The 23,408-nt window shown below is 45.1% G+C and overlaps 2 protein-coding genes across 4 annotated transcripts in view; one reads left to right on the forward strand and one right to left on the reverse strand.

Annotated features, from left to right (window-relative positions):
• PTPA (protein phosphatase 2 phosphatase activator) overlaps positions 1-1,924 on the reverse strand; it is a 175,024-nt gene extending 173,100 nt beyond the window's left edge. The window contains exon 1 of the mRNA XM_077478505.1: positions 1,771-1,924. Coding sequence (XP_077334631.1) covers positions 1,771-1,795 — 25 coding nt within the window. The 5' untranslated portion in view covers positions 1,796-1,924. The remainder of the gene's footprint in view (positions 1-1,770) is intronic.
• A 313-nt stretch (positions 1,925-2,237) lies between these two features.
• The window catches only part of CRAT (carnitine O-acetyltransferase), an 82,250-nt gene continuing 61,079 nt past the window's right edge, over positions 2,238-23,408 (forward strand). For 2 of the 3 annotated variants that reach the window (XM_077478490.1, XM_077478496.1), the window contains exon 1: positions 2,238-2,542. Coding sequence is in view for 1 of the 3 variants with exons in the window: in XM_077478483.1 (XP_077334609.1) it covers positions 2,516-2,542 (27 nt within the window). In the remaining 2 variants the exon portion in view is untranslated. The remainder of the gene's footprint in view (positions 2,543-23,408) is intronic. The other variant, XM_077478483.1, reaches the window with a different exon arrangement.

The raw sequence follows: 23,408 nt of genomic DNA on the forward strand, positions 1-23,408 counted from the left end.
ATAATTTTGTCCCCACAAATAGAGCTTTCTTTTGGTGATATTTGATCACCTCTGTGTTTTTTATGATTTGCTAAACAAATAAAAAAAGAACGAAGTTTTCTTTTGTTACTGTTATAAAATTTTGTAAATAAGTATGTTTTCTCCTTCACTGGTGGGCACTGATAAGGCAGCACCGATGAGGTGGCACTGACAATGGGCAGGACTGATATACATTGATAGGCAGCACTGATGGGCACTGATACATGGCACTGATAGGCATCACTGATGGCACTGATAAGCACTGGGAATGGGTACTGATAGGCAGCTGATTGGCAGCTGCCTGGGCACTGATTGGCATTTCCCTGGTGGTCTAGGGTGGCATACCTGGTGGTCCAGGGTGGGCATCTGAGGGGGCTGCGCTGATAAACAATCAGCACAGACCCCCCCCCCCCCCCAGGAGAGCAGCCGACTGGCTCTCCTCTACTCACGTCTGTCAGACGCAAGGGAGGAAAAGCCATCGGCTCTTCCCTTTTAGATCGTAATCAGCCATGATTGGACACAGCTGAGCAGGTGGTAAAGAGGCTCTTTACCGAGATCGTGATGTGGTGTGTCAGACTGACACACCACACTACCGATTGACACGATGTGCAACTCCCACGGGCGCGAGAGAGCGGTCTTTCTGGAGGGCCGTCATATGACGTTCACGCATAACGAGAGCCACGCCGCCCAGCTGTCATATGACGGTGGGCGGCACGCGGTTAATCAGCCTCAGAACCTGTGTAATTCATATGTGTTTGGGTTTAAAGGGATGAGGTGGCAACCATACCCTGGGTCTGTGTCCAGGGCCAGTCAGAGGCTCTAGTCACACGTAATTGCTCAGATGAGGGGCCTACATATGAACAGCCCGCCATACTTCAGAGTACAGCAGCGGAGAGTTGAAACCTCTGTGAGGTATTGTAGCCGTTTATTTGAAGTAACTCTCACTTCCTGTCCCAGAAAGACTCCACAGGAAGCAAGAAGAAATCCTCAATTGGTTGTCACCAGTAGGGATGAGCTCAGGCATGTTCGCATGGACCACGTGCAGAGCCCGCCAGTAAATCGGTGCAGCGCTGCGCTAATCACAGGCAGTGAGACACTGCCCAATCTCTGCAGCCACACATCGGGGCAGTGTCTCGCTGCCTGTGATTAGCGCAGCGCTGCACTAACTTCCTGGCGGGCTCTGCACGTAGAGCATGCGAATACGCCTGAGCTCATCCCTACTCACCAGAACAGATCCCTCCAGTGAGGAATCACCTCCTGTTTTGGTGACAAGCGTAAAACTTTGGACTTCCCCTGACGCTGTTTGGGGACATTGGAAGGAAACTCTCTGAAGTTTGGGGACTTGGGTTTGTCAGTTGTCACCGATGTCAGGCGGAAGACTCCTGTTCAGGGGACAATGGTAACATTTTGGATCTCCCTTCAGTTCCTGTCCAGTGACAACAGTGACCAGGACAGATGACGGTGTACCCCACCCCCCAGTACAGACAGCAATACAGGGTGTCACCCTTCCCTACTCCCACCACTAATAGAAAGTTGGGTGGAGAGCTCCTTAAAGGAGCACAGGTATGAGGACAGAAAGTGAGTCCAGGGAAGGAAGGATTTTCCTGAAGCCAGGCATGTCTGCTCACATAACATACTGGGACTTCTAGTTCCACAGCAGCCACGGTACACGCTGCACTCTCTTCCTCCCCCCTGGTTACCATAGTAACAAAAGCCCACCCTGATAACAAGTAGGGGCCCCTAGTGACAGACCTGTCTGCTGCTCCCTCTCAGCCATCTTCCTGCAGCCGGGAACTTCTCACCTTTCACCTTTCACCCCATGTCCTCACACAGGCACGCCCCCATTTCCAGCTCCCGTGTTCTAGCCAAAAATAAACCCCCCTTCTCTGCCCGTCTCATACACAGCCCAACCTCATAACCCTCTCCTGTGTTCAATCACCCCTCTCCCCTCACAATGCCCTCTCCCCGCAATCAATGGCATTGCCAACATCATACATGGCGCCTGTACCAGCCGCTCGCCATCCTAGATGAGGGCAAACCCTTTAAATGCCATGTAAAAAAGTTGTATAGAAATTGTTAGTCAGTCCCTGAGTTATAAAATATTGCTCCTTTTTGAAATAGTAATAAACAAAAACTAAATAAATTCTGCCCTCGCTACACTTGCCACTAGTAAAGATGGCGGCTGCTCGGGCGCCACTTTTGTTACTGGAAACATGTCGTAGTGTCATATTTGCAAACATTCCATGGTTCAGGTGGAATGTACATGACAGCGTCTCGAGTTAATGTTTAACCCTCCACAGGTAGGAGAACCCTGGAAAGGGGCATGCCCAGTTTAAAAATGGCCGCTGCGCCCCACCCTGGTCACTATGGGAAATACCAGTTGTGTACTGGCGATCAGCAATGAAGTTTCCTTGTACCCTTGTCACCCTGTCCTTGTGAGTGACATATCACACAGGGACTTTGTACCGGGACCGGAGGACGGCTCTCCGCTTCAATCATGTTGGCTTTTATAGCGAGGAATATGGTAAGTGACACCGTGTGTGTGATCAGTGGGGCCCCCACATTAGGTCTGTACCCTATATATCCCATGTACACTATAAATACCCCACATATACTCCATATATCCTATACATATCACATATACACTATAAATAATTCACATACACAATATATATTCCATGTAGACTATATATACCCCACATATACTCCATATAGCCTATATACACTATATATAGCCCATATATAACCCACATGCACTATATATATTCCATGTACACTATATATACCCCACATATACTGCATATATCCTATATAAATCCCATATACACTATATATACTACATATATATTCCATGTACACTATATAAATTCCATATACACTATATATATCTATATATATAATATATATATATATATATATATATATCTCCTATAGCTGGGGGATACAGCATCTCAATGTATGCAATGCTATTATACTATGTCATTCATAGTATATTTATAGTATATCCTTTATGTATGCACATATTCCATTTCTATGTGTGCACGTCTTATATATGTATAGTGTATTCTTTATCTATGTACATATTCATTTTTATATATTATATACATTCAAAAAAAAATCTTGACTATTCTATAAGGGGCAGTGGCATGTTGTGAATATTTGTATACATAATTTCTATGTGATTTTAGTATATGATCCATCATACTTGATTGCACGCTCTGGTGTTGTGCAGGTAGCACAGTTCTGTATACCGGTGGTAGTTTGCATCCTCTTTATTGGTCATGTAGTAGATCCTATATGTTTGTGAAAACCTTGCTTTTACATTGTACCAGTGTCTCTGGAGTAAGGGCCAGTTCACACTACATGCAGTGCAGTGCGTTTATGTTCTGCATCAAAAAACGCATGGAAAGTAGGTTATATGGTTTCCAATGGCATAGTTCACACCAGTGCAGTCAGTTCCAGAAACAAAACTAGAACATGCTGCATTTTTCCTGTACTGGAATGCAGTAAAATGCATCAAAAACACACTGTACCCTAGTATAATGGAAAAAAGGATAAAAAAAAAACACCTGGAATGCATCCAGAAACACATAAAAAAAAAAAAAACACACCAAAAATGCGCATGCAGAAACGCATCCGAAACGGATCTAGATTGCGTTTTTGTGGCGTGAACAGGCCCTTGGTGCAGTGACCTCACTTCAGTATCCAATGTCCCTTTTAGGCTGGGTTCACACCATCGCCGCATGCGGCTCCAAGCAGGGGTCCAGTGCGTTCTCATTCACAGATTCAGGTCCGATTCCAGCCCAAATTATTGCCTGAATCCGGACCTGAAGCAGACCAAAAAGACACACAGGACTCCTGTGCAAATTCGCACCAGAGCCGCAGCGGAGATATGTGACCCACCTCCATAGAGAGCAAGTCAAAATCTCCTGTTGTGAATTGGATGCAGCAGAAGCCACATCCAATTTCCAATGGTGTGAACCCAGCCTGACCCACTTGTTTTTGCATGGTTACTGTGTGATGATTTGTGTATACAGTGACATTGTGTAGCAATGTACATAGTAAAAGATGAAATATGTGTCTTCTACGTTGTGGAATGTTTCTGCCCATACCTGGATGGAATTCACCAGCTTTCTGCTGGCAGTGGGGCTATGCCCGCTCTGCACAGGTTAGCTGCTCATTTTTTGTCTAGGCAAGGGATTGGAGAACAGAGATATACAATGGGTATAGCAAAGAAAAGGTTTGTTGGGTGTTGAGGGAATATCGTCCTAATATAGAAATGATTCATTATAAATAATGAGACTTTAAGACCTCTTTCACACGGGGGTGCTTTGTAGGCACTACAGCGCTAAAAATAGCGCCTTTCACTCCTGCTGGACACTGGAGCGGTGCGCTGGCAGGACGTTAAAAAAAAGTCCTAACAGCATCTTTGGAGCGGTGTGTATACCGCTCTTGCCCATTGAAATGAATGGGGCAGCGCGGCTATACCTCTGTCAAAGCGCAACTGCAGCATCGCTTTGCGGTGGTTTTAACCCTTTCTTGCCCGCTAGCAGGGAGTAAAACTGCCCCGCTAGTGACCGAATACCGCCACTAAAAATAGCGTAGTTTTACTGCCAGTGTCTGCACCGCCCCAGTGTGAAAGGGGCCTAAGGCTCCATGCGCGCTGGACGTTATAAAAACATCAGCAGCTTTGCAGTGAGTCTTACAACATTTTTTTAAACGTTTTTGCAATAGCGTTTTTCCACGTTAGAGTTTTTTTTTTTATTTCTTTACTTTTATTTTTTTTCAATGGATCAAAATCACGGTAAAAAACATTCAATGGATCACGTTAAAAAAACACCGGTGAGCCACGTTTTTGAGCATTTGGCAGCTCATAAACTCCATTGCTGATAAACATCCAAAAACGTCCATGTGTGCATGGACACATAGGATAACATAGAGGGGAGTTTATGGGCTGTTAAAAAAAAAATGCCCAAACTCCCTAAAATGTCAGTTTATGAACTTCAGTGTGCATGGAGTCTAAAGGCCAATCAACACATAAATTGCATAAAAGATACTTTATCACAATATGTATCGTTCAGTAAAACCTTATGACCCTCATACACTAAGGGCCCTTTGACACGTGCCGGATCCGTATTCAGCCATCCGCTTGCCCAGCAGGGATCGCTCTGTTGATCCCCGCTGAGCTGTCAGATCTCCGCTCTCCTCTGTGGCGGGATCGGATGATTAAGGACAGTCCATTTTCATCCGATCCGATCCGGCAGACGGATGGAAAATAGGACAGTTTGCAGTTTGGTGGCTGCAAACACTCCACATTTGCTAAATGTGTTTTTGGGCCAAATAATGGGACCCGCACGCTGCCATCAAAGGCATGGCGTTCCCGTGTGGAGTGAGAAACTGGCACAGAAATGTGACTTTCCCGCTCCATGTTCTGGTGTGAATGGGCCCTGATTGTGAACACATCACCTCAATGATCACAGGAGTGGAGCAGCGACAGCGATTGCCCAGGTGGGGGGCAGACGTGGACCACAGGAGGAGTTTACAAAAACAGTGTACCCCCATTTTTAATATGAAAGAAATAAAAACCTGGGCATGGGATGCAGAGTACATTGCATAAAAGAGAGCCAGGCATAGGAACGTATAGTGGGTATAGAAAAGAATCGCCTCCCCCCCCCCCTTTTTTAAATAATCACATTTTGTTGCTTTGCAGCCTGAAATGAAGACAGACGCAGTTTTTGTCTTATTAGTGCAACTTATTACATCCGAGTGAAAGATATAACACCAACATGTCAGGAAAAATAAATAAAAAATTCTAAAACAGAATCGCTGAGTTGAAAAAAGGATCACCCTCCTACAAATGACTTGTAAACTCAGTCAGGTGTAGCTAATCACCTTCTCAATTTTTATGCATCCCTATTGCAGTCTATGGGGCCAAAAACGCTTCACCAAAAGAAGCTACTACACCTTTGGACTTAAAGCGGAGTTCCGCCTCGGAAAAAAATAAAATAAAAGTCAGCAGCTACAAATACTGTAGCTGTTGACTTTTAATATATGGACATTTATCTGTCCAGGGAGCCTGCAATGTCAGCACCCGAAGCTGATCTTCGGACCAACTTGCGGTGCAGCCGCCGCCATTCCTGGTAATGCAGCATACACGCGACCGGTTTTCCCGTTGGAATAAGCTCCGAAGGTTTTTCTGATGGAGTTCTGCTTTTCCGATCGTTAAGAACATGGTGACGTACATCACGTACGACAGGACTAGAAAAAGGAAGTTCCATAGCCAGTAGCTATTAGCTTCTGTCTCGTACTTGCTTCAGAACATGCGTCATTTTTGGTCCGTTGGAACAGCATACAGTCGAGCGGTTTTCCCAATAGGCAGTGAAGACTTTTGGATTCACTCCAAGTTCCCTACTGCGCATGCGCGAGTCGTGCTGCACGTTCTGAATGGTCCCTGCTGTCTTCTGGGACCTGTGTTTCTCCCAGAAGACAGTGGGGCGGAAGGAGGAGGGGCTGGACATAGCGTCATTCTCTGCACAATGTGCATTTCGCCGAATGTGGGAGAAAATACCTGGATTTGACAGGTACCCGCTCCCCCCTCCCCCCTGAAAGGTGCCAAATGTGACACCGGAGGAGGGGAGGAATAAGATCAGCGGAAGTTCCCTTTCTGGGTGGAACTCGGCTTTAAAAGCATTAAAGTGCAACTCCAGCCCAATTTTTTTATTTTGGAGATAGTGTGGAAAGATTAGAACCTCTGTCAGGTATTCTTTTGCAATCTGGACCAATATGTGCAGCACGTTACAGACACCAGCCCACTCATTTGAATGAGCTGTTGTACCTGTGAGAAATGCAGTGAAAGAAACTTTTTTTTTTTTTTTTTTTTTTTTAAAGTTGCATGGTGCCACAGAATTAATGGCACCTTCCACTTAGTCTGGTAAAGAGCAGCGCATTTTGCCTGTGGGTCAGGATTTTGTGGGCATTTCTCATGGATGAACCTTAGCCTCAGTGAAATTTTCTCTCATATCACAGTGACATTTGTTTTTTTTTTTGCCAGACAACAATAAAACATTACTGAGACACTCCTCACAGGCGGCTCAATGCACAAAGAGTTATTTTCCTCTTAAAATCTGAGTTAAAATAACTTTTTTTTTTCAATTCACCAAAAAACGCTGCTAAAATAAAGCAGTTATTTCATAAAAACGTGAGGTATTTTACTCATAAAAACCATTTGGTATTTTTTTTTTTTTTTTATGACATGATATCCAGTGCACTCCCTACAGGAGATTTATTAATACAAAAGAAAAAAGATGACTAGAATACCAGTCAAAGGGAAGCTGCTTTCACAGGACACATGTGGCGTATCAAAAACAACTACGTTCAATTAAGTAAATACAAAATATCTTTATAAATGTCAAATATTGTATGAAAATAGTATTAAAAATCATATACATATACAAATATCCTTCTTCCACCAAAAAAAAAGAAGACAACTTTGTCATTGGGGAGATTTGCCTTCACTTCTGTCACATAGCCAAAACGGGAAGTGAGAGGAAATCCCTACAAATGAAAAGCATTCTTTGGGGACTCCCAGGTCACCAGAACTGGTGTCCCCGTTTGGAAGATTTCTCCTCTATTACTTTTCTGGGACAAACCAAATTTTTCTATTTTCTTTCACTTTCAATGATAATGGTAAACAGGACAAATGGAGAGGGTGAATCTCTCTAAGGCCTCTTTCACACGGGGCGGATCAGTAATGATCCGCCCCGTGAAGATCCGCTCGCTCAGCGGGGATCGCTCCGTTGTCCCCGCTGAGCTGGCTGCGGACAGGGCGGTCTCCGCACACTGTGCGGAGACCGTCCTGCCAGCTCTCCGCTCTCCTCTATGGGGATCGGACGAGCACGGACCGTCTGTCCGCGTTCGTCCGATCCGCTCTGCAGACGGATAGAAAAATAGGATTTTCCTCCGTCTGCAGAATCGGACTGTTGCGGAGGCGGACGAAATCGGGTGTCTGCGGATGCTCATCCGCAGACACCCGCTATCCCATAGGGATGAATGTATGTCCGTATTTCATCCGCAAACGGATGGATGAAATACGGACATATCGTCCGCATGTGTGAAAGGGGCCTAAGGGGGGTCACACACAGCAATAAAAACCTGACATCCAATATGGAAAAACGTTTAGCTTTTAGTTACATAGTAGGTGAGGTTGAAAAAAGACAAAAAAGTCCATCAACTCTAACCTATGTGTGTGATTTTATGTCAGTATTACATTGTATATCCCTGTATGTTGTGGTCGTTCAGGTGCTTATCTAATAGTTTCTTGACACTATCGATGCTCCCCACTGAGACCACCGTGGAAGGGAACTCCACATCCTTGCCGCTCTTACAGTAAAGAACCCTCTACGTAGTTTAAGGTTAAACCTCTTTTCTTCTAATTTTAATGAATTGCTACGAGTCTTGTCCCTTCTGCGAAAAAGTTTTATGCCTATTGTGGGGTCACCAGTATGGTATTTATATATTGAAATCATATCCCCTCTCAAGTGTCTCTTCTCCAGAGAGAATAAGTTCAGTGCTCGCAACCTTTTCTCATAACTAATATCCTCCAGACTTTATTAGCTTTGTTGCCCTTTTCTGTACTCGCTCCATTTCCAGTACATCCTTCCTGAGGACTGGTGCCCAGAACTGGACAGAACACTTTTTTTTTTTTTCTCAGAAAAAAAAGTTTATTAAAGAACAAAAGTTACAATCATGTCAGATTCCAGTTTCAACAAGTCACGGTATACATACACTTTATCTTATCTCTATACACCTCAGCCCCAGGGCGTGGTAGCTTCAACATGCATTTGTTTATCACTCAACAACCTATATGACATGCTGCACTGGCCATCTTCTATCGGTGAAACCTGGTTTTAATCCTCTCGCTGTTGACTGAACACAGTAGTAGTGTATGAGGTCCACCAGGGATAAGCCCGGGGAGCTCAGCCAGGGTGACCACTGCACTTCAAATTAGCCGTGGCGTCCCCTGAGTTGACAGATAAACTTTTCTAGCTGGAGCTTGTCCCCCACCTGGTTAATCCATTCCCTGAATGTGGGTGGTCAGTCGCCTTCCATCGCCGAAGGATGAGCAGGCAAGTCTGAAATAGGGCTCTTGCAATAGGCGGTTTAAAATTGTCCTCCATGGGGAGGTCGTCTAGGATGCCCAGAATGCATGGTCTGGGGTCAGCCAGGATAGTAACTGAAAAGGCTTTGTTGATGGTATTTAGGACCCCTGTCCAATATAGGTGGAGCTTGGGGCAGCGCTACAGGATATGAATTAAGTCTCCATGGTCTCTCGCACACCTTGGACAATCAGAGTTTGGTCTCACTCCCCATCCTAGCCAGCCTGGCAGGCTTATAGTGTACCCTCCGGATGATATACAGCTGTGACAGACGCAGTGCTTCATTGAGGGAAGACATTTGTACCACCTGAAGCGCCTCCTCCCACTGTTCCCCTCGAGGGCACCCACATCATTCTCCCACTTCCTTAAAGGGAATCCCGTCAAGAATACCCTGCGTATCATTGAGTAACCGTTAGAAATAAAGCCTCTAAAACTGATCATCTCCTCCATATAGTGAAATATGGGGGTTGGGGATGAGATCCAAGGAGTTCCGCTGGATTGCGCCCTGATAGAGTGTTGCAACTGGAGATAATAAAAGTGCATCATCTGTAGGAGCCAAAATTGCTCCAGCAGATTAGGAAAGGTGCTCAATTTGCCTGCCATGTAAATGTGGTGCAGGGGTGTGACTCCGTGTTTCCTCCACCGATCCCCACACATCAGTGATTGCAGATCTGGGTAGTACCCATTGTCCCATATTGGGCTGTATTTAGTAAAACCATCCACCGCCTGTAACTGTCTGACCTTGTTCCATATTTTCTGGACCAGAGCAAATGTGGGGAATCTTCTATTAGTGTTTTTTTTTTTTTTTTTTTTTTAAACCAAAGCCGCCAAACCCTCCGCTATATCTGGAACCCCCATTTCGTGGCACATGTGGGTTTTGATAGGGTCTGTTGCATGGTGGCTCTCCACCTCCCCATCCAGCATGGCGAGGGCTCGGGCCACATGCTGCAACTGGGCAGCGATATAATAAAGCCACGGGTTGGGCAAAGCCAGACCTCCCGCGTATTTAGGTTTCTGCAATTGTTCCAGCCTGAATCTGGGAGGTTTGTCCTGCCACAGGAAGGACCTAAAAATAGAATTAATTATGCAAAATATTTTAAGGGGGATCACTATGGAGGGGTGTTATGTAGTATATAGAGGAGCTGCGGCATGAAAATAATTTTGATAAGGTTTACTCTTCCCACCAGGGACATTTTTAGTCTCGACCACACTTTTATTCGGGCACAAATACGACCCAACAGCGGCGACAGATTAAGGGGAATATATTCTCGTATTTCCGGGGTGACCTGTACTCTTAATATTCAAAACTTGAGGTTACCGGTATTTGGAGTGCAGCAGGGCCCTGGGCATCAGGTTCTGTGTCTAGTACCATTAGTGATGATTTGGACCAGTTGATCACCAAGCCGGAGTACTTTCCGAATTGTACTGTGGCGAAAATCACTGTTCTCAAGGAGTGTCGAAAGGATCTTCCAATAGCTGCATGGTGTCATCCGCATATAGCATTATTTTTTTGTGTAACTCCCCATACTTGAAGCCTTGGACCTGTGGATTAGAGCTGATCAAGGTGGCCATTGGCACGATTGCATCCACAAACAAGAGCGGCGACAAAAGGAAGCCCTGTCGGGTCCCTCTGTGGAGTCTAAAGGGTAGGGAAATGTGACCCGCCTCTCTTATAACCCCCTGTGGGGAGCTATAAAGCAGTCTGACCCAGGACAGAAACATGTCCCCGAATCCAAACTGTTCAGAGGTATTGCCACTCTATGCTGTCAAAAGCCTTGTGGGCATGCAATGACAGCAGTGCCCTCTCTCCCGTGTTATCCGACTGGGCTTGGAGATTAAGAAAACGTCTGCAGAGATTTATGGCAGTGGATTTTTGGGGGATAAATCCCGATTGGTCTGGGTGTATGATGCAGGAGATACCCTTATTAAGCCTAAGGGCCAGTACCCTGGCTAGGATTTTAATATCGCTTTACAAAAGGAAAATTGGCCTTTTATGATCCCGGGTCCAATGGATCCTTCTCTGGCTTCAATATAAGAACAATATTTGCTCTGGTCATGGACTCTGGTAAACTCTGGCTGGCCCTGGGTGAGTTGAGCACTCTAAGGAGATGGGGTAAAATGGATTCTCTGTATTATTTGTATATTTCAGTCGGGAGGCCGTCTCCCCCCAGGGCTTTAGCATTAGGTGAGAGGGCGATCGCCTCCTGCAAGTCCTCTACAGTGATAGGGGCGTCCAACAGTGCTTTTTGGAATGCTGAGAGGCAAGGCAGTTCTACAGTCTGCAAATATGTCCGCAACTTCTGCCTCCGTGTTTCCCGCTCTGGACTGGTAGAGATCTGTGTAATACTCCACTAGCTCCTGCATGATTAGGGTAGGAGTGTTCACCATCTTTCCCTGTTTGGTGCGAAGAGCGCCAATCGAGGGAGAAGTTTGAGAAGACTTCACAATCTTTGCTAGTAGGCGACCCGTCTGTTCCCCTTCCTCATAGAAAGCAAGCCTGTTGAAAAATCTTTTTGTCAGCTGCTGACCTGGTAATCGGAACCACCGCCTCCTGTGCCGCTATTCAGGATTCTCTGTTTGAGTCACTAGGACTACCAATAAACCTTGTCTCAAGCTGGCGTGCCAAGTGTTCCGCCTGCTCCTTCTGTGCCCTCGCGTTGGATCTGATGTTTGTAACTTCCATAATGAGAGTTCCCCCCCATAGGAACGCCTTAAAGGATCAGGATAGTCCGCACGGCGCTCCCAGAATTCCCCTAATTTCCTCTAGTAGGCCATAGGTTTAATCAGAAGGCATTGAGTTTCCAGGGGGCCCTCAACAGAGTCGTGTCATGCTTAGAAATTAGGTGGCTCAGGAGATACCCCTGACAAGATATTGGATGTCATGTAGAAAGCGGGACGTTTGGACTGTGCATAGGCACAGATCTATTCTGTATAGGGATAGGTGCATCTTTGAGAAACGGGACAACTGTTATATAGTTCCAGAAACATGACAACGGATTAGTTGACATGAACTACATAGAAAAGTAAAGAGGGAACCCAAACTTAGGGTTTCTCCGAGTGGCACAACCGGCACCACTCATGGGGAACAAATCAGTGCTTTCCAAATAAAGTCGTATTGGTCGCACAAGTCACGTTGTTCACAACGCTGGGAGATAAAATGTGTTGTGGCTCCCAGCTAGGCTATCGGCAACCTGTGCAGGAAACAGGGTAAAGGCGGTTATCATGTTGCTCATCTCTCTTCCTAAGAAGGCTGTCGGTCACCCTCCACTGCGGCCCTCCTGGTCTGGCGGATGGCGTGTTCATTGGCATCTCTCCATATGGATGCATCTGTTGCCGATTCGAAGAAGTGTGCTTGGCCTCTGGCTGTGATGTGAAGTCGCGCTGGAAGCAGCATGGCATATGGGCTTGGAGCAGTTGAAGCCGCTTCTTAAGTTTGGCGAATCTCGCTCTGCGACACTGTATTTCAGCTGAGTAGTCAGGGTAAAAACTAAAAAAAGATGCATACCCCGTTTTAAAAGTAATGTTGCACCATTCCCTTGCTTGGTGACGTATAATTTCGTTATACTTATAGTTAAGGAGCCTGGCCAGTAGGGTACGAGGTGGATGGCCTGGTGGGAGAGGTCTGGATGGCTCTCTGTGAGCCCTCTCCACTGAATATAGCAAAGTAAAAACATCCCTCCCAAAGACTTCCAGCAGCCATTTTCCACAAATTCTGTGGGATCCCTGCCCTCTGTCTTCTCCTGTAACCCCAGTATGCACACATTATTTCTCCTCATGCGATTTTCCAGGTCATCAGACTTGAGCTCATTTGCCCTGGCCAGCCTAGCTGTGTTCTGATTGTCTCTGAGTAGGGGGGCATTTTATCCTCTATGTCTCTTATGTGACCCCTTGCTGCAGTGGTGCACTCCCTAATCTTTTGGATGTCATGGCGGATAAAGCCCAGTTCTTGCTTCATTCAAATTGTTCCTGTAGCATATTACAGAGGCTGTGCAGTTGTGCACCACTCTAAGGATGTCAGCCAGGGTGGGTTGCATGGGCTCCTCTCCCCCTCCCTTCCTCCATCTCAGTCCTGTGATTCAGCTGGGGCTTGTGAGCTCTGCTCTCCTGCCAGTGCTGCATGTAGTATGGCATGACCTCCCTTGGGGGGGGGGGGATCTTTCCCAGTCTGGGGGTTTTAGGAGGCTTACCCACATCTTTTTTAGCTTGTCGGCTTCTCATGAGGTCCTGGAGAGGGACAAGCCGGAGCCATCTTGGATATCGAGCGGGCCTCAGGTCTCTGTCTGTTTGCGGGTCATCATAGCTGCCAGGGTGTCCGGGAGAAGAATCAGTAGCGTCTAGAGTTGTTCCTGCAGTGCTGTGGACCGAATTCCGGCATTTTAACCGGCTGGGAGAAGGATCAGTGAAGTATCTAGGACAGGAGCACTGTGAGGCACGTCTTCTCACATGCCGCTCTTGGCCACGCCCCCCCCCCGGACAGCATACTCTAGGTGCGGCCAGACCAGAGTCTTGTAGAGTGGTAGAATTATCGTTTTATCTCTGGAGTTGATCCCCTTTTTAATGCATGCCAATATTCTGTTTGCTTTCTTGCATGCCATTGCTGAGCCTATCATCTACTAGGACCCCCAGGTCCTTTTCCATCCTAGATTCCCCCAGAGGTTCTCCCCCCCCCCCCCCCCCAGTATATAGATTGCATTCATATTTTGCCACCCAAATGCGTTATTTTAAATTTTTCTCCATTAAACCTCATTTGCTGTGTAGTTGCCCACCTCATTAATTTGTTCAGATCTTTTTGCAAGGTTTCCACATCCTGCAGAGAAGTCATTAGCTTAGTATCGTCCGCAAATACAGAGATTGAACTGAACTGTTTACCCCATCCTCCAGGTCATTTATGAACAAATTAAACAGGATTTGTCCCAGCACAGAACTCTTGGGGACCCCACTACCCACCCCTGACCATTCCAAGTACTCCCCATTTATCACCACCCTCTGAACTCACCCTTGTAGCCAGTTTTCAATCCATGTACTCACCCTATGGTCCATGCCAGTGGACCTTATTTTGTACAGTAAAAGTTTATGGGGAATTGTGTCAAATGCTTTTGCAAAATCCAGATACACCACATCTACGGGCTTTCCTTTATTCAGCTATAACCTGCATTGATCATCTGATTTGTAGTAGACATGACAAAATCACTTTGCATTCTGATTTAAAACCCCCCCAAATCTAGTCGCTCATAAAGTAAAATCAGTGGCGTACTAAGTGGGGGGACGGGGGGGGGCGAGCCGCCCCGGGTGCCACACTTTGGGGGGGGGGTGTCAGGCCAGCGCCCCCCCCCTCCGCAACTAAAGAGGAGACAGTGCCGTGCCTCGGGTTCACAGCCCACACAGAGAGAGCCCGAGGCACTGGCAGTGGGCGGCATTGCAGGGGGGGGGGTGCGAGCAGCACTCGAGTGGAGTGTCACCTCAGTGATCCGGGAACCGGCGCAATAATCCCTTTCTCTCTGTGGTCGCGTTGCGCTGCCGTTCTGATCAGTCTCGGGCAGCGGCTGTCGCTCACAGCCGAGCAGAGTGAAGCCGGCTTCACTCTGCTCGGCTGTGAGTGACAGCCGCTGCCCGAGACTGATCAGAACGGCGCGACGTGAGTCACGTGACCACAGAGAGAAGGGGATTATTGCGGCGGGTCCCGGATCACTGAGCCGACAGGTGACACTCCACTCGGGTGCTGCTCGCACCTCCCCAGAGATGAAATTCCAGGTGTGTCGATTTCACCTGAGCCAAGAGGTTTGGTAAGACTGTGGAGGGATTAGGAAAACTGGCAGACCCCCTACACAGACTGAACAGCTGCATGCTGCCCTGGACAGTATATGTGTGCCCTTAACTCTGTTACTGCTTGCAATCTGTAAATATCAGCAACAACAACTCAAAATGTGATTGCAGGTTACAATGTAGTCCTTCCTTACAGAACTGTGTCTGAGCAATGCCACTGTAGGGGGGTTCTTTACTGTGGTGGGTCCTGCACTGTAGGGGGGGTCTTGCACTGTAGGGGGGGGTCTTGCACTGTAGGGGGGGGTCTTGCACTGTAGGGGGGGGTCTTGCATTGTAGGGGGGGGTCTTGCACTGTAGGGGGGGTCTTGCACTGTAGGGGGGGTCTTGCACTGTAGGGGGGTCCTGCACTGTAGAAGGGGTCTGTACTGTAGGGGAAGATTCGGCACTGTAGGGGAGTCTGTACTGTAGGGGAGTCTGTACTGTAGGGGGGTCTGCGCTGTAGGGGGAGGGGTCTGTACTGTAGGAGGGTCTGCACTGTAGGGGGGGTCTGCGCTATAGGGTGGAGGGGTCTGTACTGTAGGAGGGTCTGCACTGTAGGGGAGGATTCTGTACTGTAGGGGGGTCTACACTGTAGATGGGGGTCTGTATGGTAGGGAGGGGGGTCTGCACTGTAGGGGGTCTGTGTAACATGCAGAGGGTCCAGAGCTGTGAGGGGCTGTGTAATGTAAAGGGGTGCAGAGGTGCAGGGTGCTGTGTAATGTAAAGGGGTCCTTAGGTGCAAGGTCCTGTGTAATGTAAAGGGGTCCAGAGGTGCAGGGTGCTGTGTAATGTAAAGGGGTCCAGAGGTGCAGGGTGCTGTGTAATGTAAAGGGGTCCAGAGGTGCAGGGTGCTGTGTAATTTAAAGGGGTCCAGAGGTGCAGTTGTGCAGAGGGGGGGGTACACAGTAGTGACAAAAAGATATTGATGGATGCAGAGGTATGCAGGGGACACAGTGGGTGTTTTTACATTTTATGGTGGGGGGGGGGGTGCCAGATATAGGATCCGCCCCGGGTGCCAAATGCTCTAGGTACGCCCCTGAGTAAAATGAAGTTGTTATTTAGAACAATTACAATAAAAGCGCTTCATTGTATTGCTCATGTGTCCTTCTGTTTGATACAGAATACAGATACAGATACAGAGTGTGATGAAGTTGGTGTCATTGAATAAGACGAGTCTGATGTCCTAGAACATGACCTCCGGGCACATATGTTCACTCCCGTCACGGCTCTGTCTTGCCTTTGCAGAATATCGGAGATGTTTCCAGTGTATTGTGTTACAGATAGGCTGTGTGACTTGTAGCCGGCTGTGATTGTAGAAGGCACAGGGGACACACTGTACATCCTCTGGATTTTGTTTTTAAAACAGATACATTTGTCATTCTACAACACAGAGGCTGAATCCACATGTGAGCTGAGTTTCTTTGGTAATTTTTCAGTCCTTGTTTTTATTTTATTTTTTGGTAAAAAAAACAAAAAACTTGGGCCGGTTCACACTGCAGGCGTGGCGAGGCGTCTCCGACTTGCCTCGCCGCGACCTGCGGCAACCTCATCGGCGACTTGCAGAGGACTTCTGTATAGAAGTCAATGCAAGTCGCCCCCGAAGTCGCCCAGAAGTAGTACAGGAACCTTTTTTCTGAGTCGGAGCGACTCGAGTCGCTCCTCTCAGAACGGTTCCATTGTACAGAACGGGGGCGACTTGCGGGAGCGAGGCGAGTCGTGTCGCCTCGCATCGCCCGCTGTGTGAACCGGCCCTAATTCAGACAATGTTTTTTTTTTTTTTTATAGACTTTTTTTCTTTAACAAAATGTCAATAGGTAAATAGTGCCTTTTGTGAATCGCTTTTCAGTGGGTCGGTAAACTATACCGCTGGTGTGAAAGGAGCCTTCATTCAGACCTGAGCGTTTTGTAACTCTGTAGCTTCAAAACACTGGGGGTGGGGGGGAGAATCAATGATTCTCTATGGAGATGGTTCACATTTCCACTCCAAATCGCCTGAAGCTCAAACAAATTTGGGAGCGTTTTTTTTTTTTTTTAACTCAAATCGGGCAGATTTGGACATTTTTGCCGCTTTCGTGCATATTCGCACGTTTTGTTGCGTGTTTTACCACGCATTTTGTCACGATTTTTTGCTCAAATGAAAATTTTACAAATAAAATAGTAATAATATATGAATAAATGTAAAATAAATACACAAATAACTAAAAATCATATAAGTAAAATAAATGTATAATATGTAATAATACATTAATAAATAATAATTAACCTCTAACCATAAAAATATATTAAATCAATTTATTATTATTATTAATACTAAAATAACAATAAGCACCCAAACGCGAGCAAAAAAAAATACATTAATAATAATTTATTTTATGTTAGGATGTTATTTTTTTTTTAAGGGATAAGGGTTAAAGTTAACCACTTAAGGACCGCCGTATTGCCAATGTACGTCCAGGCACAAGCACGTACATGTACGTGCTTGTCTTCCAGCGGGTGGGGGGTCCGATCGGAAACCCCCTCCCGCTGGATACGGCAGTCCGGTTCGCTTCAGGAGCGATCCGAGATGAGGGGATGGCCGTTGGTTTCTGGCCACCCCCTCTCGATTGCTCCTGGCGAATGAGAAGCTTCCTCCCACTGTGTATTGTATACACAGGCAGGGAGGAAGTGATGTCATTCTCCTCGGGGCGGTCTTATTGACCGGACTACGAGGAGAAGACTAAAAGTAAGTGCACCAAACACTACTCTAACACATAGGTACACATAGGTACACAAACCCCCCCCCCCCCCCCCCAGTCACAGTGTCACTGATTGCGTTGATCATTTATTTACTGATCACTGCATTCAGTGTCAGTTGTAAAAGTAAAAACTGTCAGGGCAGTTAGTGTTAGGTCCAGGGTAGCCCCCTACCACCCCCCAATAAAGATTTAACCCTCGATTGCCCCTAGAGTTAACCCTTTCACCCCCTTTTGCCAGTGTCACTAAGCGATCATTTTTCTGATCGCTGCATTAGTGTCGCTAGGTAGCTAGTTATTTTTTTAGGTTCACCGCCAGGTTTTTATAGCGCTAGGTACCCCGATATACTACCCAATAATGGTTTTAACCCCCTGATTGCCCCTAGTTAACCCTTTCACCCCCTTTTGCCAGTGTCACTAAGCGATCATTTTTCTGATCGCTGCATTAGTGTCACTAGAGTCAGGCCTGATTCCCTGCGATCGCTAACGGTTTTTTTTGGTAGCATTTTATATTTAAATCCGGAAGGCAGTGCTTGGTTTTCGGGGTCCCGTACGTGGCTAGGCTCCCAAAAAGTTCCCCACATGTGGTATCCCCGTACTCGGGAGAAGCAGCAGAATTTATTTTGGGGTGTAATTTGACTTATGCCCATAGCATGTGTGAGCAATATATCATTTAGTGACAACTTTGTGCAAAAAAAAAAATTGTAATATTCCTGCAACTTGTGGCAAAATATAAAATATTTCATGGACTTAACATGCCTTTCAGTAAATAGCTTGGGGTGTCTACTTTCCAAAATGGGGTCATTTGGGGGGGTTTTGTGCTATTTTGGCATTTTATGGCCTTCGAAACTGTGATAGGTAGTGAGGAGTGAAATCAAAAATTTGCACCCTTAGAAACCCTGAAGGCAGTGATTGGTTTTCGGGGGGCCGTACGCAGCTAGACTCCCAAAAGGTCCCACATATGTGATATCCTCATACTCAGGAGAAGCAGCAGAATATATTTTGGGGTGCAATTCCACATATAACTATGGCATGTGTGAGCAATATATAATTTAGTGACAACTTTTTGTAAACTTTTTTTTTTTTCTTGTGTCATTATTCAATCACTTGGGACAAAAAAAAAATATTCAATGGGCTCAACATGCCTCTCCACAACTTCCTTGGGGTGTCTACTTTCCAAAATGGGGTCATTTGGGGGGGGGGTTTGTACTGCCCTGCCACTTTAGCACCTCAAAAAATGAGATAGGCAGTCGTAAATTAAAAGCTGTGTAAATTCCAGAAAATGTACTCTAGTTTATAGACGCTATAACTTTTGCGCAAACCAATAAATATACGCTTATTGACATTTTTTTTTACTAAAGACATGTGGCTGAATAAATTTTGCCCTAAATGTATGACTAAAATTGAGTTTATTCGATTTTTCTTATAACAAAAAGTAGAAAATATAATTTTTTTTCTCAAAATTTTCGGTCTTTTTCCATTTATATCGCAAAAAATAAAAATCGCAGAGGCAATCAAATAGCATCAAAAGAAAGCTCTATTTGTGGGAAGAAAAGGACGCAAATTTTGTTTGGGTACAGCATTGCATGACCGCGCAATTACCAGTTAAAGCAGTGCAGTGCGAAATTGTAAAAAGACCTCTGGTCCTTAGGCTGTTAATTGGTCCGGGGCTGAAGTGGTTAAGGGTTAATTATTTATTGATCGTTACTTTAATTTATTTTTATTTATGATTTTTTATTTATTTGTGTATTTTACATTTATTATTATTCATATAATAATAAATAAAATAAAAATAAATAAAATAATAACACTAACTTCAACTCCTAATCCTAACCCTAAACTGAACTCAAACCTCTTACCCTAACAAAAAAATATTATAATAAATGAATAAATTAATAAAAGAAGAAATAAAAGCTAATGAAAAAGCTGAAATACCTAGCAACAAATGATGCAACAGATAATAGTTTTCTCTATTGGCTGAAAAAAACAAACGTAAAAAGCCCAAGAACGCAGCCTACAAACGTGCAAGGTGCACTAAGACGCTACGCTGCAGCCTAAGGGTCTGGATGACAATTCGTGTCTTCTATTGCACTTGCTGCACTTTGCTCTGCTCTGTCTCTGTATCTTGTGACCTTATCACCCAGCGGTTTGGAGAGGTTAACCACCAGTGGAGGAATGTGTCAAGAAGAAGGAACCAACAGTCTAGGAGAGAACTGGGTCAAAGTTTCATTCTTTATTAGTGTTGCTACATACAATAAACACATTGTATTGCAGTGCAGTTGCAGGAACAGAACAAGCCTTGTGTTGAGGGTATGTGTTGGTTTATTTTTTTATTTTTTTTTATTTTTTAATTTTTTATTTCCCCAACGGGTTTGGGATATATATACACAATAAAGGGATCTGTTTGATCTCAATGTGTTTTATTAATATAATTAAGTATGTATAATTTGTAAAGGGCAGGAGGCTGTCATTCTGGCTCATGCAAGCAGGCAGCAGCATTTTATTGCATAAAAAGCATTGCATGAAATAAAAGCCTGCCTATGTTCCGTCAGAATCGGCAACCCGATTAAGTTACGGAAGTGACGTTCCATCCGCTGCACATGCGCACACCCACCAGCAGATTGCCTAATCTGACAGAACACTAGTCCGAAGAAGACGGCGGACATCTTACTACACCCAGCTACTTCTTTACTTTAACAGTAATTTTAGCAATAAAGTCAACATACTATATTTATGTATATAAGCTCACATCTGTGATGGTTTTTTCATGTTGAATTTAAGCCTAAAGATTTAGCGCTGAGCAGTGCAGGGTGTACCAACATGGCCTCCCCCCACCTTCCTACTGCTTGTGTCCAGCTTCTTTCAAAATTTAAATCAGCGTTCCACCCAAAAAAAGAACTTCCGCTTTAAGCGCGGTTGACCCCCTGACGTGCCACATTTGGCCTGTCATTTTTTTGGGGGAGGAGCGGGTACCCTGTTTTTACGGGCATCCAGCTCCCACTTCCTCCCCTGTCTGTGCGGTGCCGGAAGGAAGTTTATCTCTCCCCCCTCCCTCCCTGCAATCTTCGGGGACACATTATAGGTCCCAGAATATTCCCAGTCATTCCCAGCGCAGCTCGCACATGCGCAGTGCTCGCCTCAGCTGGGCATCCAGAATTTGAATGCCAGCACCGTGGAGAGGAAGGGGAGAAGAGCGGGGCTTTGTACGCCCACACTGCTAGACCCTGGGACAGGTGAGTGTCTGATTTATGAAAAGTCAGCAGCTACACTTTTTGCTGCTGCTGACTTTTAAATGGGTGGAACTCCGCTTTAACATCAAATCACCATCAGAGATGTCAATATACAATATTATATACAATATTTATTTATACAGTATACGCTCACTTTATTGCTAAAATTACTCTTAAATTCAATACATAGCTGGGTGTACTAAGATGTCCGCTGCTTCCAAATAAGCCACTTCAGCCCCGGAAGATTTTACCCCCTTCCTGACCAGGTCATTTTTTTGTGATAAGGCACTACGTCGCTTTAATTGCCAATTGCGCCGTCGTGCGACATTGCACCAAAACAAAATTGACGTCCCTTTTCTCCCACAAATAGAGCTTTCTTTTGGTGGTATTTGATCACCTCTGCAGTTTTTTTATTTTTTGCGCTATAAACAAAAAAATTCGGGCTGAAATCGGACCTTAAATGGTGACTGAGGACCCACCAGACCCCTGCTGTGAGGCACATTCGGCTCATATGTGAACCCAGTCTGAGTGAATTTTTGCTTTGTTCTTTAAAGTAAATGCTGCAATAATACCTTAAATTTTTCACACACTAAAATACACCATTCTTTTGGTTTATTGACAGTGCTTCTCATGATTGCCTATGTAGCGTAGAAACAAATCCTTAAAGGGGTTGTAAAGGTTTGTTTTTTATTTTCTAAATAGGTTCCTTTAAGCTAGTGCATTGTTGGTTCACTTACCTTTTCCTTCAATTTCCCTTGTAAATGTATATTTTTCTTTGTTTTGTTTAGTCTGAATTTCTCGCTTCCTGTTCCTCCTCAGTAAGCTGTTCAGTAAGCTGTTCTGGCTGACTAAACACCGCTCGGATGATGGTGTGAAGTTTAGTGAGGAGAAACAGAAAGTGAGAAATTCAGACAATGGGGAAAAAAAACATTTAGAAGGGAAAGGTAAGTGAACCAACAATGCACTAGCTTAAAGGAACCTATTTAGAAAATAAAAAATTAAGCTTTACAACCCCTTTAAAGCAGTAGTAAACCTTAAAAATAGCAATAGGAAATTGGAACTTGCAAGATAATGTGCAATTATGCATCGCATACTAGCACATTACGACAGACTTACCTTTAAACAAAGCCCCTCCAGTGGCGCGTTGTCACCACTGACGAGATCTCAATCTTCGTCCAGTTTTCCTTCCGGGTTCACGGGTATTGCATTTTCTGAATGGATGCAAAGCCTTCTCTGATTTGGATTAGGTAGAGAGGTGGGGTGGTGATGTCATGCTCTTTACCTCATGCAATTAGAGAATGCTTTGAATTTGTTCAGAAAATGTACAAAATGGCACCTGTGCTGAGCAGCCGACCTCCTGTGTTCAGAATGCAGCAGAGCAGCCACTCGGCGACTCGAAAGTAAGTGATTATTCTCTCTTTTATTGTATAAACAAAAATATACAGATACACATAATAAAAGTCACATTCCTATGTCTAAATTCCCTATTACATAAATTACTTACATCCTATACAATTATTCTCCCTATTCCCCCCCCCCTACCCCCCCCCCCCCCAAAAAAAAGTACCCCCCCCCCCCAAGCTCCTAAACCTCCACAAATTCCTCCAGCCCTTAGATTTTTAAAACTCAAACCATTTTCCCCATATATTCCAGTATATCTCAAGTGAGTCCTCTACTGTATGAATTATTTCCTCTATGGCTCTCACCATTTCCACTCTTACAACCCACTCACTCCTTCATATTCGGGACTTCTTGGGTTCTCCATAAACTCAGGATCAGACCCTTAGCTGCATTTAAAAGGTATGGGACTAAGGTATTCTTATATTGAGACACCGTTTTCCTCGTATCGTGAAATAAACATTCACAGGGATCATTCTTCCGTTATTTGGTGGATCACTGCTATAATCCCCCCCCCCCCCCCAGTAAGATTGTATCTTTGTACATTCCCACCACCAATACGCAAACGTCCCCGGGGCATCACATCCCCTTCAGCAGGTTGGGGGGCCTTCTGCCTCAAGCATATGTGTCCTCTGAGGGGTTACGTACCATCTCGCCAAAAGTTTATAGCACATATCCACTGTCATTATATCGCTTGAGGAGAAACAAGCTGTTCTCAGGATTTTTCTTTCTGCAGTGCCGTATTGCAAAAAATGGCCTGGTCAGGAAGTCGGTAAATCCTTTCCAGTCCTTAAGTGGTTAAAGCATGACATGTTGGCTATCTATTTACTCAGCGTTTTATATTTTATATTACAAAAAAATTGAGGTTTATATATTGTGGGTGTTTTTTTTTTTGTTTTTTTAATTCATTAAAGTGTATTTTTGACCCAAAAAAATGTGTTTTAAAAACTGCTGCGTGAATACCATGTGATATAAAAAATGCAGTGATAAAAATAAATATATATAATTTTGGTGGTGGGAGCGGCCGGCTCAGGCTCTCAGCGGCTCACTGAGAGGCTGAGCTGGATGCCTGT

The sequence above is a fragment of the Lithobates pipiens genome, unplaced genomic scaffold (genome assembly GCF_037356315.1).
Source record: "Lithobates pipiens isolate NorthernLeopardFrog02 unplaced genomic scaffold, aLitPip1_a1.2 Scaffold_1, whole genome shotgun sequence".
Classification (NCBI taxonomy): Eukaryota; Metazoa; Chordata; class Amphibia; order Anura; family Ranidae; genus Lithobates; species Lithobates pipiens.